This window comes from Manis javanica, chromosome 4 (assembly GCF_040802235.1).
Source record: "Manis javanica isolate MJ-LG chromosome 4, MJ_LKY, whole genome shotgun sequence".
Taxonomy (NCBI): Eukaryota; Metazoa; Chordata; class Mammalia; order Pholidota; family Manidae; genus Manis; species Manis javanica.
This window is the reverse complement of record NC_133159.1, coordinates 70957370-70974824: the sequence shown is the minus strand read 5'-3', so window position 1 is coordinate 70974824 and position 17455 is coordinate 70957370. Positions and strand designations below refer to the sequence as shown.

At 38.7% G+C, this 17455-nt stretch overlaps 1 protein-coding gene across 4 annotated transcripts in view; it reads left to right on the top strand.

Annotated features, from left to right (window-relative positions):
* Positions 1 to 17455, top strand: part of LOC108386581 (uricase) — a 73182-nt gene that overhangs the window by 44510 nt on the left and 11217 nt on the right. For 2 of the 4 annotated variants that reach the window (XM_073234202.1, XM_073234203.1), the window contains exons 2-4: positions 9736 to 9954; positions 12448 to 12564; positions 12664 to 12742. In XM_073234202.1, coding sequence (XP_073090303.1) covers positions 9736 to 9954; positions 12448 to 12564; positions 12664 to 12742 — 415 coding nt within the window. Of the gene's footprint in view, positions 1 to 443; positions 544 to 2740; positions 2762 to 9735; positions 9955 to 12447; positions 12565 to 12663; positions 12743 to 17455 lie in introns of those variants that run through there. The other 2 variants (XM_073234204.1, XM_073234205.1) reach the window with 2 other exon arrangements.

Genomic DNA, 17455 nt, shown 5'->3' with positions numbered 1-17455 from the left:
ATGGGTTGCATAGTTAACTCTTTGGAGTGAACATCATGAAATCTGAACAGGAAACTCCATGTTGGTAGATAGATGTTGAATTAGATTTATTTTATGCTTTTTCCCTCATGATTGGCTCTCTCTGAGTAAGAGAAAATACTTGGGGTTCATGCATTAAACAGAAACGACAAAATCTATGTCTTAGTAATAAGTAAGGTCTATCAGTTGTAATATTCTCTATCTTAAGGAAACAGTTCCTAAAGGGTAATTCAAAGCGTTGCTTAAAAGTAAGAACAAATTCAGTTGTATTCTATCAAAGATGTTTACATATCCTCTCCACCTCCTGGTTGTAGCCACTCAACGTGGCACTTTACTTTAAAGAGGACTTGGTGTCCAATTGGCTGTAATGCAATCAGGTAAACATATTGACCACTCACCGTTCAGGTCAAATAAAAAATGTTACAAACATCTGTTTTGCCCAAACTATTCTTTCTCATTCTTGAAACTACATCTGACGTTGAAGGCCAAGAGAAAATGGCCCATTACCATAACGACTATAAAAAGGTGAGACCCTTCTCTTTTTACATGAGTGAAGGGGTAGATAGGCATATGAAAAGATTTTTTAAGTGCACTAATTATTAAATTTGAATCAATTATTAAAAATGCTGTTATAATAAATAGCAATTTTTCCAATGCATGTAAATTATTATGACTCTGATTCCCCTTCTTATTATGGACCTGTATCAGAGTCATTTAGGGATCCAGTCCAAAGTGGGCCCTTGTAAATTGGACCACATCTATGGTTGAGTTGGAATTGTTCAGGATTCTTAGGGCTCATAGGAAAGGGAGGGCTTGGGGCTTTATTTGTCCTAAGACAGAGTTTTGAGAAGGTTGTTCTAGACCATCTGCCCACATTTTCCTGAAGAAAGGACCAAATTCTGGGTCTGAACCCAAACTTACTAAATCATAATCTTTCTAGCTTAGCTTAGGAATCAATGTTTTCACAAAGTTTTGGTGACACTGATGCACCCTAAACTTTGAGACTCGCTGCCCTCAGGTGAAGGCTTAGGCTATATCTGGTAGATTCACAACCTACCAAACTGATGAACCAAGAAACATTTTTCTGACCATTCCTCCGTGGGTATCATTTTGTTTTATATATGTCTTACTTCACTTAGAAAAAAGGATTTCAGCAACCCCAACCTTTTTATCAATTAAAAAAAAAATTTAATAGCATTAGGTTTACTTTTCTATGTTAACATGAAATAAAACTAATTTCACTTATCTTGTGATACTGTTTGGCATTACAGTGGTATAGCTGAGTACACCAGGCTTAGGATTCATTGCTGCATTTAGAGAATATAAGCAAGGTGTTTTCAGTTATGTAAGCTAAAGAACAATTGTTGAAAGGATATAAAATAATTCCTGTTTTCTCCTCATTATACATGCTTAGCACAATGCCTGGCAAACACTAAATGATCCATAAAGGTATAGTTAAAATTAGTTTTACACAACCTGAGGCCTTCCTGTGGTTGGGCTGGGGGACACTTTTATTAGGATTATTTTTGCTAGATCCAGAGGTTACTGTCCTTCAGATATGTCCTTTTCAATAAGCTTTCTCACCTCCCATTGTTGCTGATACGATCATGCTGATTGTCAGTCAACAACCTTCCTTATGCAATCACTAGGGGTTAAACATTGTACCAGACACTGAAGGGCTCCAGAGATTTCCACATCACCCTAAAGCCTAGATGCCAGTGTGTTCTGTTTTTTACTGAAAACATCAAAGGAATGTTGTAGAAAGAAACAGTAAATTTGGTGGATGGAGAATATGGAAAGTGGACAGAATGTTTTTCACAATTACCCACTTTTGAAACCCAAGTAGTACAATATTATGAAAATACCACATCTCCTTCACAACATGATTACCTCTCAGAATAGCAGAAAAATCACATTGTTGTAATTTGGCCAAGTATAATGAACAAGGAAGAATTCCTCACTTGGTAGTGGGTTTCTGATTGTATGGTTGAAGGTTTACATTCATTCATCCAATAATTCTCAAAATTATTGAAAAATCTCAGTCTTTATCTCTTCAAATTTTGCCCTCCCCCAGGTTCTTTGTATCGTATATTTCTAATACACTTAATATCTCTTTCATATATTCTGTCCCCTGTAGCTCTTCATTAATCCTTGATTCTTTATTTGCCTCTTTCTTCCAGTTCTCTAATTCTCTCTTTGGCAACATTAACCTGTTACTTAGTCTATCTCTTCCAAATTAGTAATTATTTCTTCAGTTACATTTAATCCATTTCTTTATGTACTTATTAATTTCTATACTTATGCATGTACTTATGCATTTCTATAAGTTCTGTTTGGTTTATTTTTCAAATTTACTTGGTCTTTTTAATGGCCTCTTGTTTCTTGCTTAAGAGAAAATATACTCTATCTCAAGAAGATATAATCTGTCTTTTATTTCTGTAAAAATACTAAGTATCTTATATTTTGTGTCAGTAATTCTAATACCTTGTCTTTGCAGGCCAGACTTTGCTACCTGTTGTCTCTGTGACTCTCACGATACCTTGCTACCCCTGTGTACTTTTGATTTTTGGCTGTGAGTTCATGTTCCTTGAAGCTATACTGTGAGAAATTTTTGAGATTGAAATAAAGTTGGGTTTTTCCAAACCCTGGTCTGTGTTGGCTTCATCAGATTTCAGTCATCCTGTGAGGACCTCTGAGAGTCAGGCTGCTGGCTTTGTTTATTCATTTTCTATAGCCTTTTGAGGTATGGTTTACTTATCCAAAAATGTGTGTTTAAGTTCAACTTTATTTTTGTTCAAACTTTTACAAGACTGTTGATGTACTGAGTAAAATCTAGAATGTGACAGACTGAAGGAAAAAAATTGATGTACTTGTTGCAGGAGAAAGGAGGACTGGAATTATTTTGATGAAAAGGAATGAGACAAGCAAAATGACTCATTTTGTAAAACAAAAATTGTTAATGAGAAATGTGGTTAAAAGAAAATATAAACAGAAAAAGTGGAAAAGGACCAGAAAAACTTATTTGGTTAATTCCTACTCATCATTTAGGTGGCTTTGTGGATGCCAGTTCTATCCTTGATCTCTCTCAATCTGACTTAGGTGTCCCAGAGCTCACTGCATTTTTCAATTAAATTATCACAATGTGTTCTAATTACTTGGTTACTTTTCTTAGTCTTTCTTTAGAGAGCAGGGGTTAGTAAATTCCTGTGGCCCAAATCTGGCCCACTGCCTATTTCTGTAAATAAAGTTTTGTTGGAACACAGTGACACCCATTCATTTATGTATTAGGTATAACTACTTTCTGCTATAATGGCAGAGCTGAAGAGTTGCAACAGAGCCCATAGGGCCTGCAAAGTCTAAAGTACTAACTTTTGAGTTCTGTACCAAAAATGTTTGTTCTAGTGCATAATCTCTATTAGGGCAGAACAGCATCTGCCTTGTTTGCTGTTGTACCTCCAGCACGTACCCAGGGTGCTTATCTGTATGCTATGTAAAGGAGCTATGTAAATATAGGTGAATGTAAGGATTGAATGAATAAAGGGTTCAGAAACTTCTGTTTTGGAGTTTTGTAGAATTTAGAATGAATTAAATAGAATCAGAGACATTAATAAAAGTGGGTATGTTGGTAAAAATCCCATTATAAAGAACTTCATTGTAATGCCACATTTGGGAGGCAGCTGAGTGTAGTGAAACTCATCAGGCAGACCTGGATTCCATGCCTGGTCCTGCTTCTCTTCAGCCACATGGTTTTGACCAAACTATTTACCTCATGAGTGTCAGCTTCCTTTTCTCAAGGTGAAACTAGTGATGTGTACCTCCACAGAGTACCATCAGAATGCAGTGAGATCCTGTGTGCACAGCCCCTGGCACAGTACTGGTGCTAATTAAATGCTGGTTTCTTCCCACCTTGTTTCCTTTTCTTCCATGACTCGGTTATTTATCTATCTTTGCAGATGGACTAAAAACAATGCTTTGGTGTTATGATTCGAATGACCATAAATAAGCACATTTTCAAATGCAGATAAAAGTCAATATTCAATGCAATTCAAGTGTCCTGCTGTTGAAGGCATGGAGCTGAATTTTCATCCTGCTCCAACAGTCACCCTTTGACTTTCCTTACTACTTCATGGCTTAAATTCCCCTGCTGTAAACACAGAATCCATCTCAGCTTAGAATTCCCCTATAATTAAAAAAAATGACTGAAGTGCTAGAAAAACTGATGCCTTGGGCAGGGGGGCCTCTCTCAGTGTTGGGTGAGTTCTGCCTACTATCATGTAAGTAGAATGTGACTCTTCAGTCTCAGCAGACTCGTTCCACTATACCAGTCTGCCTGTTAGCTGTGTGCCTTTGGGCAACTCACTTACCATCTCTGAATTAGTTTATTTTAAAATAGGGCTCCTTTCTACCAAATCACAGGGATTTTGTGAGGAATAGATAAGATAATGTAGGTCCCATTGGGTAGAAATTTTAAAAATGGTGTAGAAGTGCAAGTTTGTGCACTAACATGGCCATTTCCCTCCTGTTGGGATCAGAATGTTTCCTTTCTCTCCCTAGTGAGGGGAATGGCTGGCCATCAAGGGGGTTTAGGGGCTCTGCTGTAGGGCCAAAGAATATGACATTTGGGGACAAAGGGACTGCTTTCTCCTTCTGCTTCTGTCACCTAATACCTGTGTGACCTTCCTTCATCAAACTTGGATGATAATACCTACTTCACAGGGTTCTTGTAAAGGATTAAAGGAAATAACATATGCAAATTTCCTGACATAGCAAACCCTCATTAAATGGTTGATACTAATATTTTTATTTTCAAATTTATACATCAGGGAACAGATATCTTTCAGTGTTTGCATTTCAGTAAAATTTTCTTCCAACGCATTTTTGGAGGACCCTATCACTGCTTTGCTCTGGGCTTCCTGCCCCAGCCCTTGAGGGTCCTGAGGGCCTTGTTCCAGTTCCTTGCCCTAAGGTCGATGCTGCTGCAAACACTCTGGCGAGAAAAGTAGCATTTCCTCTGGCATTCAGTGATGAGTTTCTCTTCCTTTGTAATAGGCAGAAATGTGAAAATAACCAAGCACCTATAAATGGAGTGTTCATTAAGTAACAGGTCACCTTTTCTTTCTACCATAATTACTTGTATGAGCTGTTACACTGTTCTTAAAACATGTGCTTGACAAATCCCTTTAGAATCACACTTTGAACATAACTCAAGGCATTGACAGAAAAAATAAGCCACTCAACAGCTTAAAGCAACATGACATTTTCTACTAGATATCAATATTTTCCCATCTGACATTTAGTAGATCCTAGGCAGCCCCAAAAATACAGGCTTCTAAGGTTATTAGTCACTATTATTGTTTTTGTGCATATATATTGTTAAGATTCACAGAAGTGATTTTCAGATTTTTCATATGATTGCCCCTTTTTCTCACATTAGTTTAGCATTTTTCTCTGAAATTTTTTTGTTCAAAAATGTCCAAGCAAACAGCCAAGCAGAGAAAAAAACCTGGGCAGAGAATTGGAAGAATTTCTCCAGCACATTCCAGAGACAGAGAAAGGTTAACTCCACGCCCAGCTCTTCCATCTCTCATAGCACACTGGAAAGAAATTGACATGTATACATGTGTGATGGGTCCTGGATAGCGAGCACTTTTATATTTCACTCTGTTATGGAGAGTAGAGACAATGCTTACAGAAGTTCTTCTAACATTTAAGAGAAAAAATTCTATTCATTTTAAAATTTAAATTTATTAAAGTTTTCCCATACCTTTCCTAATATTTTTCCACCTCAGATCTGTTCACTGGGCCTTCTAGAGATTAACAGACTACAGTCTAAGACCCCTTGACTGGTAGTGACAACCTACATTACTTTCAGTATCGCCTGCAAATAAGAGAACAACCACTATCTTGTTGCAGAACTGAAAACTCACAAGATCAACTTAAAGTCTCAGAGTTCTCTCCAGCATAACTTGTAGGCAAATAATGACTTCTATCCATCTGTTTTTCAAGAAATATCTAAGAAAAGGTGACTTTTCTTGTGTAGAGCCAGGTAAAGATGTTTTGTCCGGCTGATCCTCTAGGTAATTGAGTTCCCTCTTGGAACTTGGCTTCCTCAAGCCGCACAGGCCCAAGGAAGGACACCCAAAGCGTGAAGGCAGCAGTAGGCCTCATCATAGCAGCACCTTTGATGCCAGCCACCCTGGCTCCTGGTTGGTGTGCAGTCGGGGTATTGATCACTAATGGTAATTGGGAGGGCCTTTTGATGCAAACTTGGACATATAATTACTATTTGTCAGTGATAATTATGTAACATTTACTGAACAGTTACTATTTGCCAGACACTTTCCAAGTGTTATGTTTTTCCTTATGTGGCCCTCACAGCCATCCTGAGAGACAGGCACTGTTATTATTCCCACTTTACGTGGAGAAATTTGCCTCCATCCCCAGCGCTCATAGGTGGCAGTACAAAGTTCCACACCTCGCCTGCTCGACTCCAGAGCCCATCCTGTCAGCCCCCAGCCCACCTTGCAGATGGGAGGGCCCTCTGCACTTTACTATAGAGGGACCGTGGAAATGTATCTGTGCACCATACCGTGTGTTGTTCTGTAGGGTTCTGGCATCCACGGCTGGTTTCTCTGATTAGAACTAGAGGAGGCCTTATTGAGAACACCCTCAGTTCTGCTCTGGACCATTTTTTGTTCTGCCAGGTCTGCTGAGAGACTCTTGGGCATCCCACACTGTTACCATTTCAGCTTCTCAGATGGTTATGTCCTTTTTGTTTGGACTCATTGCTCAATAAACTTGATTATTCAAGCTTTACTCAGTGCCAAGGCCTAGTCAGGAGCTCGCTAAGCCGTGTGTGTCACTGCGAACTCTGGGGTGGCTATTCTGTGCTAGAGCACTTGGTCTCATCAGCACTATGAACGCTCTGTGCTGCACTGCTGATTTTACAGTCAGTTCTGCCCCTGGGACTTTGTTCTCCAGCCAGCTGTGCCTGTCATCTCCAGGCTGTAGCAATAAGAGGGCAGAAGGTGCATGCCCCACTTTCGCAGGAAGAGGGACTTCCTGATTGGGATCTGAGCCAAGTGGTTCTTCCTGTTGAAATCTTTGGGTGTTTTCACTAACTAGTCCTTGTCATCGTGCGAGAGTGGAGGTGCTGGTGTACCATTCATTCATTCACAACACATTTAAGCACCTATTTATGTTCTAGACCCTGTGCTGAGTATTGGGGTTGCCATGACAACAACTAAGATAGAATTTGTTCTGGCTTTTGTATTTTACCATTTCTGAACAAATGAGACACAGAATGGGGCAATTGCAATACAATTTGATAAAGACTCTAATAAGGCAATCAGTGTATTTTGAGAGTACCACCGAAGGGACACCTACTCCAACCTGAGGACCTGAAGGGCTGGGGCAGATTACCTGGAGGAAATGACATGTAGACCTGAAAGAGGACTAGAGGAAGTTAAGCAGATGAAGAGGTTGGTAGTTGGGGAGCAAGGAAGAGAAAGAGTATTCAAGAAAGAAGAAATAACAAATTCAAAGGCCCACAGGCAGAAAAAGTGTGCAGAGCTGGGCAGCCACAGTTAGTTTAGAATAACTGAAGTGGGTTTGAGATAGGATGTTGCAAGTTATGAAGCTGGAGAGGTGAACAGGGGTGGGAACAAGAAGGGTGCCATTTACTCTTTCTGTGTATCACATAGGGACCACTGGCTTTCACCACCTGTAGTTTGGGTATGTAGTGGCAGGGGATGGGACCAAGGAGTAAGACTTGTCAAGTCCTACTGTGTATGGGGGATGATGGATGATCTCAGAGACCTTTGGTCCTGAATCTTCACCCATCCAGGGGCCCCAAGCCAGGCAGGTGCCTCCCTCCCCCGCCACGTAGAATCCCTCATGGCTCAAGACATGCCAGAGTCTTCCTCCTGCTGCTGCGCCAGTGCTCCCCACCCTAAACACTGATGCCCTGTTCAAGGTCCCCTCTGCTCTCTCTGCTGCTCCACAGCCAGGCCTGACGTGGCCACTGCCATTGGGGCAGGCGTCACTGTACCACCGGGTACTAGGAACTGAGCCAGGCCTTTCACACTCTCCAGAAACCCTACAAACAAAGTAGGGGTGGTTATCCACACTTGTACAAATGGGGAAACTGAAGCTCAGAGACATCAAATTATTTGTCACAGCCACAGAACTATAAATGGCAAGGCAGAGTTTGGACCTTGTCTGATTCCAAATCTGCTACAGCCACACAGCAGTGCCCTCTTTCCCTGTCGGTATTATAGTTCCTATTAGGATGGCTTAGGTCTATTCTTTCCACTTTCTTTTTGACCTGTTTCTTGAAGATGAGTCCCCCAAACATTGGGTCAAAGGTTTTTAAGGGGCCTCCCCAAGAGTTATTCCTTAAATTTCCCTCCCACAGAGGAAGGATGGAGTTCAGACACCACAGACCCTCGGGTGTGCTCAGTGACCAACACAGCAGCATGCCCACCAGGCTCCCTCACCAAGATTTAAGACAGCCTCCCATCCCTCACTTTGATTAAGAACATAAAAATAATTTCTGATGGTGACTAGTATTTTAAAATTTATCCTCCCAGAGGAACTGGTGATTTTTTATGCATACAGATTTTTAGGCAACCCTTGGCATAACAGCATGTCTCCTGCAAGCAATCAGCAGGTGAGGGTCCTTCTTCGTGGTCCTCCCCAGACTCTCACTGCATGTTGTTTTGATTTATTTTTATTTTTGTGACCTCATTTCATTACCATTTTAATGTTCAATTTTGATGCTAAATTGGATAGGCTTTTCTGTCCCTCTGCTCCCTCTTGCAGCTTCTCTCAAACATCAATAAAGCCCAGGGACAAGTCTAGTGGACTTTAGCAGTGGAGATGGATGTATTCACTAGTTAGGACTCCAGCTTCAGACAAGGGTGCTAATGAATCAATCACCAGGCTTTTATTAAATGCCTCTTTGCTAATAGTATAGCTTTCCCTGCAGCCAAATGGCTCTGGCTCTGCACCTGTGAACGTAGTCTGGACCCTGATACTAATTACTCTTCATCCCTGCAGCAAGTGGAAGAAGCAATTTTCAAATTGTTTTTATTGGTCATAAGGAATTTTCTCCAAAATACCACTCTCTATAAATGAGGGAATATAATTATTTCCAGTTAGCTAGTTAGTAAAAATTATACATTTTTAGTAAAAAAAAAATTATTTCCAGTTAGCCAGTTAGTTAGTTAGTGGAATAATTTTATAGAAGAAAGGCAGTTGACATAGTAGTTATGAGTACATAATTTAGAGTGTGAATCTTTGGCCCTGTTCCTTACTACCTATGTGAAGTAGGGCAAGACACTTAAACTCTTTGAACCTTAGTTTCTCCCTTTGTTAAATGGGAATAATATTAGTTCATAGAGCTATTATAAGGATTAAGTTAGCAGGGATTAAATAGGATAGAGTAAATAGTTTGGCCTGGGAGGTACTGTTATTATTATCATCAATTATTATCAAGAAAGTCATCCACCTGTCTGTCTTCAGGCCCACTTGATATATTTTCATCTGTTTCTTGTGATTCTGTCTCTCCATACAAGTTACCATTATTCAGGGGTAGGACATGATCTTACTTTCTAAATACTCTGACTCTCACTTTTTATTATTACACTATACAGTTAATGCTTAAGAAATTGCAGTTGACTGTTAGCTTTCAAAATGCCTGTGTTGTCATTGCAGAATGATGAGGTGGAGTTTGTCCGAACTGGCTATGGGAAGGATATGGTCAAAGTTCTCCACATTCAGCGAGATGGAAAATATCACACCATTAAAGAGGTGGCAACGTCAGTGCAACTTACTCTGAGCTCCAAAAAGGATTACTTGCATGGAGATAATTCAGACATCATCCCTACAGACACCATCAAGAACACAGTTCATGTCTTGGCAAAGTTCAAAGGGGTATATGTCATTCTTCTTAGATGCTGCCTATCTTGGTGCAGAATTCACTATATTATAACATGACAATATTATTTGCTTGTTTCAAGTTCCCTATACTTTTTAACCCTAGCATTATATGTAAGCCATTAAAGATTTTTCTTTGCTATTCTAATATTCCTAGTCTTACAGAAAAGCTTGCTTTTTTTTTTTTTTCACTCACCTCTTGTTATCTTTTCTGGGTTCTCAACTCACTGCATCTTTTAGGTAGAGAAGCCTATTCAATAAATTTCCATGTTACCTCGTAATTAAGATCATTGGCAAATCAAAACCTTTAGAGGATTTCAGAGTAGAATTTTACACATTTGTTGTGCATTTCTTTGAGTCCTCTTATTTATGTTTTTTTCTTAGAGTGGTATGCATTTATAGACGAAAGTACCATTTCTCTTCATGGTGTTAGTGTAGAAGAAAATCTTGAGTATAAGATACAGTTTGACCTCTATTTGTCCAACTTTTGATGTTCCCAACTCCGAAAACACTTAGTATCCATATATGGTACTCTTCAAAAGGTCTTAGAACTGATGGAATCAATATTCTCACACTTCCACTTCAGTTGCTTTAAGTGTGAATGAAGCTGTGCTGAACCATCAGCAGATTTCTGGGGCAATCCAGGATAATTTTCTTATTTTTTAAGAAGTCTAACAGGAAATGCAGACCAGGAAAGCTTCTTTTCTCCTGTTTTTGCATGCTATCCACCTCCAGAATGCATGAAATGAACAGACTAATGGAAATACAATTTCTGCAGGGCCTATCTCCACCCAAACCTTTCTCTTGCTAATCAGAATATCCCAGCAAACATAGACAGGGCTATGGAAAAAGGCATTTCTCTCTTAAAAAATAAATTAAAAATAGGCTTCTGTACTGCACTATAGAAGAGGGTCAGGTAACAGATTCTTTTATTTCCTATACTGTGTGAGATGTGCAGAAAAGTGAAGGAATGGACCTGGATGTTAACAATTCAAATCATTCATAAGACAGAGAATGACCACATAATTTCCTACCCAAACCAGGACATTTCCTTTTCTTGTATTTAATTTTTTAATTGAGATATAATTAACATACAGCATTATATTAATTTCAGGTGTACAACATAATGATTTGATATTTCATATGTTACAAAATTATCACTACAGTAAGTCTAGTTAATATCCATCACCATACATAGTTACAGCAGTTTTTTTCTTGTGATGAGAACTTAAGGTTTTTTCTCTCAGCCACTTTCAGATATGCAGTACAGTATTATTAACCATAGTTCCCAGGCTGTATATTCCATTCCCAGGATTTATTTATTCAAAGGAAGTTTGCACCTTTTGATTTCCTTTACCCATTTCACTCATTCCCCACCCCTTGCCTCTGGTGACCACCAGTCTGTTCTGTGTATCTATAAGCTTGATGTTTTGTTTGTTTGCTTTTTGTTTTGTTTTGTTTTTGACTCTGCATGAGCCATATGTGTGTCATATGGTGTTTGTGAGATGTATGAAAGAACTTTGAAGGCTTTTAAATGTGAGGTGGGAATGAGCATATGATATTTGTCTTTCTCTGATTTATTTTACTTACTGTCCTCAAGGTCCTTCCATGTTATTGCAGAAGCAAGATTTCATTCTTTTTTATGGCTGAATAATATTCCATTATATGTGGAATATTATTTTCTTTATACATTCTCCCATCAAAGGACACTTAGGTTGTTTCCATACCTTGGCTATTGTAAATCATGCTGCAATAAACATGGGGTGCACATATCTTTTTGAGTTAGTGTTTTCAGTTTCCAAGCCAGAACACTTTTGAGAGTGAAATAGGATGCTATTAATAATTATTTTGGAACAATAGGTATGAAACAGAACTATCCTGAGGAATCCTGTACAAATGGTCCATAGCAGGCAAAGCCATACTAATCTGTAGACTGTGCTAGGACCATAAAACATTGTCTAGAGATTAACATGAAGAATTTCTGTGGAAGTAGGGAGCTATTTTATGGGGCTAGTGAGCCAGCAGTGGTCAATAAAAGGTCTGCTTGCAAGGCACGGAGGCTGAAGTGGCCCTTCATTACTTTTTTCATTGGCAAACTAGGTGGCCCATTTGCCAAGCTCATGAAGAAACCAGAGTACTTTGGAGTATACTATATTACTGTAGTTGTTGTAGGTGACGACTGAGCTCTTTGTGAGGAAAATTTGAATGTTAAGTTACTTTTTGCTTATCCATTGATTGACAGATCTTCTCCTGGAGAACAGACTTTTTTTAAAAACAGTGTCACCTGGTAATGGTGATCTATTAATTACCCTTAGGAGCCCTGGTGAAAATTTGGAGATAAGGACCAAATCAACTCTGAAGATTCTTTCTAATTCTTTCACTGATTCTAAAAATGCACTTGATCAGGAACAAGAGCTCCATGGGCATTTAAAAATTATGTTTAAATGGGGCAAGTGTATCTGATTACTAGCATTTTCTTTCTTTTTACAGATCAAAAACATAGAAACTTTTGCTGTAAATATCTGTGAGTATTTCCTTTCTTCTTTTTACCATGTCATCCGAGCGCAAGTCTATGTGGAAGAAGTCCCTTGGAAGCGTTTTGAAAAGGTTACCTCACTTATTTGTGTTCTCAGTTTAATTAAAGAAATTGGCTTTATTACATACTCTGAAATTTTACTTGAAACAATTTTATTTTCTAATTTTCAGAATGGAGCTAAGCACATCCATGCATTTATTCACACTCCCACTGGAACGCACTTCTGTGAAGTTGAACAGATGAGGAGTGGTGAGAAAATATTTGTCATGCTTTCATTCTGCAATAGCAATTTAAGTTTTTTTTCCTTCCAAACAACTCTTTATTAACACTGAACAAATCTGTAGAAAATTCTGAAGGCTTTTAAATCTGAGATGGAAATGAGCATTGTGGCTTCAGGCTACATTAACAAACTACCTACTTTTTAATCTTAAAAATAAAAAAATGAAATAATACCTTTTGTGACAAATCTGGGAATTGAGCAGGGTAGATTATTTTTATTACCCAATTTTGAGGTAGGGAAGGAAAAAAGCCCTGGGTTGACAAAAACCAAATCTCTGAATTTTTTACCAGTATTTTTTGTTCCATACCATCCTATAATTATAATAATCTTTGAAAGAAATATCTAATAAATAACAATCCAGTTTTCCTAAAGTTTTATTTGCATAATAAACACTGATAATTTTATAATTACTATAAAATGAACCTCATTTAAAATAGCAAAGACAGCTATATAATTCTATTCACGAAGAAATTTAAAAAGTAACAGTGGAACATAATTACAACACAGACCTGAAGATTGAACTTAGCAAATACTAAAATTCCCAAAGCTTGTCTTCCATTGATTTGTTGAGGTTATCAGAGCACAGTTCAACAATTGGCTAAAAAGTAGACCAGAAGACCTCTAAGAACTTTGGAGCCAAATGTGGTAGAAAAGTCTCTATCCTAATAAAAAATAAACTGAGGGTGTGGACTGTGAACTTTTTTCCTTTTCTATTGTCCTTTCTTTCTTTTCCTCTACTCTCTTTTCCTCTTCTGTCCTCTTCCCCTTTTTTCCTTCCCCCCCCCCCCTTTTTCTGTATCTCCTTCTCTTTCTTCTCTGGATTTCTGCCAAGAATTTGAGGTGACATTTCATAAATGTGAGAAATGTTAGATGGTTAATAAAAATAAACCCCTTCTCATTCTGTGTTTATTGGATAATACCTTCCCTTAGAAAGTTCTAGTATATTAGCTATCATTTAATGTTTTTCACTATCTGTATTAAATTCTAGATACAATCAGGGCCTTCTCAGTGTTTGATCAACAGTTATAAAATTATTATCATATAAAGGGCACTGAATAACAAGGTTATTGGATGAAGTTGAAGAGATAATGATTTTTTAATCTTGCAAGTATGTAGTCATGTGTTATATTAACTTGCTGACTGGGTTATTAAAGTGTAACTTCTTTCCCTTCCTTCCTTCCTTCCCTCCTTCATTCCTTCTTTCCTTACTGTGTGTATGTGGTTTTGGGAGAGAAAGAGAAAGAAAAGGTATCCTTACTTCCCAGGCCAGTGTTTTCCGACCCAAACCACACCAACTACCCTCATAAAATTATAAAGTCTAAGCTGTCTCTGGGCAACAGTAATATAATGCAAGCTATGTGTGTAATTTAAACATTTTCTAGTAATATTGGAAAAGCAAAAAGATTAATTTTAATAATATGTTTGATTTAATCCAATACACCTAAAATAGCACTTAAGTATGTAATAAATATAGAGTGTTCATGAAATATTTTACTTTCTTTTATAAAAATTATCTTTGAAATCCTGACGATATTTTATATTTATAGGACATCTCAATTCACATTTACTATATTCCAAGTGCTTAATAGCCATATGTGGCTTGCAGCTACCATGTTGATTAGCATAGCTCTAAACCATTTTTTAATAATTTTTGCAATACTTGGCATATTCCTCATTCCACTTTCAAGTATATAATATGATGGCAGGGCTAGAATTAGATTTCAGGAGAGCTAATTTAGAAAATGAGAGCATGTATGAAATATGCTTATGTCATTCATTCGAATACTATTCATTCAGCAATTAGAATTTGAAGACTTCTTATGTAAAACAGTGACTATAGATTCAGAGGTAAATAAGACTTTCCCTGACCCTAGTGAGTTTATAGTAGATGAATAATAGGAGATAAACTTATAAAAAGATTTATTACAATATGAGGGCCTAAAGAACACAGTGAAGGAATTGAAGCCATGCTATGGAAACAAAGAAGTAGAGAAAACTTACTTTACCTACAGTCAGGAAGCCTTGACTATGGAGGAGGAAATACTGATTAATTTTTTTTTTTTAATGATTCAGAATGCCCCAGGCATAGAAAAGGTAAAGGAAGTTACAGGTAGAAGAAACAGCATGTGCATGGGTAGGGGTCATGAAGGAGTGGGAGGGGGACACTAAAACATTTTGAGCATTTGCCTTATGCTGACCACCATTTGGGGCCAGTAATTTTATCGTTGAAAAGGCAAAGCATTTGAAGAAATGGTAGCAAGTTTGAAGAGTCTAGTTCTTAGAATGGAAGGCTCAGAGATGAAGACGAACATGAAGAGGTTGGCTTGGGCTGGATTTTGAAGGGCCTTGTGCACCATACTAACAAGATTGGTGTAACTTGGAGGCAGTTTTGCATGGTGGGTGAGCCCATAGGTCTTGAATCAGACTACACTGTATTTGAACTTGATTCCACTACTTGATAACTTTGTGACGGTAAGAGCATTTCTTATACTACTTCAGTGGTTTTTCATTTGTAAGATGAGGATAACAGTGACCACCTCAATAATCTAGAGAATTAAAAGTGATAAATATTAATATAAAGGATTTACAGTAGAGGTCCAGAGGAGGTCTTTAAGTGTGCATATGTGTGTTTACTGTTCATAATTCTGATCAGAATTATGGTGAACTGACAGAGAAACAGGTAATAGTGAGACATTTGGAAACTTGTTGCAGCGATTGAAGACATGATGGAATCTGAGCTAAGAAAGTAGAAGTAGGGATGGAAAGACTGCAGAGGTGGGGAGGGACATGATGTGAGGCATTTCTGAAGTGCAGTTAGTAGATCTGAGCAGTTGGGTAGAGAAGGGAGGTAAGAGAATAGAAGGGGTTAAAGTTACTCTAAAGTCAGGAGCTTGGGGGAATTGACTAAGGAGAATAGTGCAATGAAGCTGTTTTCGGGGAAAAGCTGGTGATTTTGGGAATAAGGGATGGAGATAGATTTGGCATAAACTGAGAGTAGGTGAAGCTGTTGAGAGGAAGGAGCCATTCCAGAAACACATATAAAGTAAGAGGAAAGATGAGCAGGCCCAGGGAAAACTCCCCAGTTTATGGGTTGGGCTGTTCGAAGCATAAGACAGAAGAACAGTAAGGGAGATAGAAGGAGAACTGGGGAGAGAGAGAGTGGTGTCATGGAAGCAAAAGAAAAATACATTTCAAGAAATGAGGGAGTTAATTGGAGCAAAAAGATGCATAACAAATAGGCTCATATGTAGTGGCTCCACTCAAGAAGTTCACTGCCTTTGTAAAAATCTAGTTCAGTGTAGGGGGCTGGGGAAGGGGACGTTGGGATGCTCTGCTCCAGGAAGTCATTCAGCAACCCAGGTTGATGCAACCACATATTCTTAATCCTTACTTTTTGGGGTCACCGTGAGAGTAGATCCCCTTACTGGACAACCAGAGGAGGAAAGAGCTTGGAGGGGCAAAAGGAGGAGACAGAGACCCCTCAGGCATAACACCCAGCCTTGAAAGGAGCACACAGCACCTCTCCTGGAGAGAACCCAATCACACAGCCATGTCCAACTGCAGTGGAAGCTGGGAAATGTAGTCTAGCTGGGTACCCAGGAAGAAGATGAAATAGTTAGTGAACAGCTAGCAGTCTGCCACAGGAAAGTTAAAACATTTGGGTTAAAAGAAGACTAAAGAGAAAGTGTACAGTTTAACAAATAGGTGACTAGTTGCTCCCACAAGAATAGCTTAGCAGAGCCCTGGAGGTGGAAGTGGAGAGTCTAATTACAGGGCTCTGCGGATCAGAAGAAGGAAACAGGCTGCCCTCCCATCCTTGTTCTTTCCAGGAATTACCAGGAGCTATCATCAGCTTGAATTCAGTCATCTGGCTGCTGCAGAGTGGAGAAACTAGTCACCATAAGCAGGCCAACTCTTTTTCTCTCTGCAGAACATTGCAAGTCTTCAGGGTACTGTGGTACCTGTGGCCATGTTCCCAAAGGCTTCTGCTTAACTCATCTAGAGTCCAGTGCTCCTCCAATATCACACAGGGCTGGCAGGGAAGAGGAATCTGTTGCCTTAAAATATGCAGTGTGTATGTGTGTTGTCTTCCAGTGTTGTATATATGAAGGTAACATTTGTCCTCTTTCCCTTTTTGGAGAATAAGGATCTGTGCTCTTCAGGTAGTAAAGTTTCTTCTTAATTTGCTTAATATCCAAGAGCTATTACTACATATATTGTGAAGTGAGTCAATATACAATCACTGTCATAAGAAATGCCCTTGCATAGGCTTAAATGAAGAAAATGGTCATTATCTCGCTCTCACACACTCACATGCACATACACATCCCAGTTCACATGGCAGACTGTTGTTTCAAATCTCTAAGTAGGGCTTTTGGTTGGGGGCTAGCTGGGTTGGTGGGATTCTACCCCCTCAAACACATGCACTTAATCACATATTCAGCCATACTTCTCCCAAAAGGCACATTGCCCAGCAGGACATGTAATTGGATTTCTCCTGGTGGCCTGGATTCACTCTTATCAACTGAACGAACACTTACAGGAAGCCTACTGAATTTCAAGTACATTTTAGACCCTGAGAATTATTGTAAAACTCCCATGACACTGTTTCCTAGTTGGATCTTTGAAAACTACATCTATTTCAAAGCTTTTATCTATTTCAAAGTCTGCTGGTTCCATGG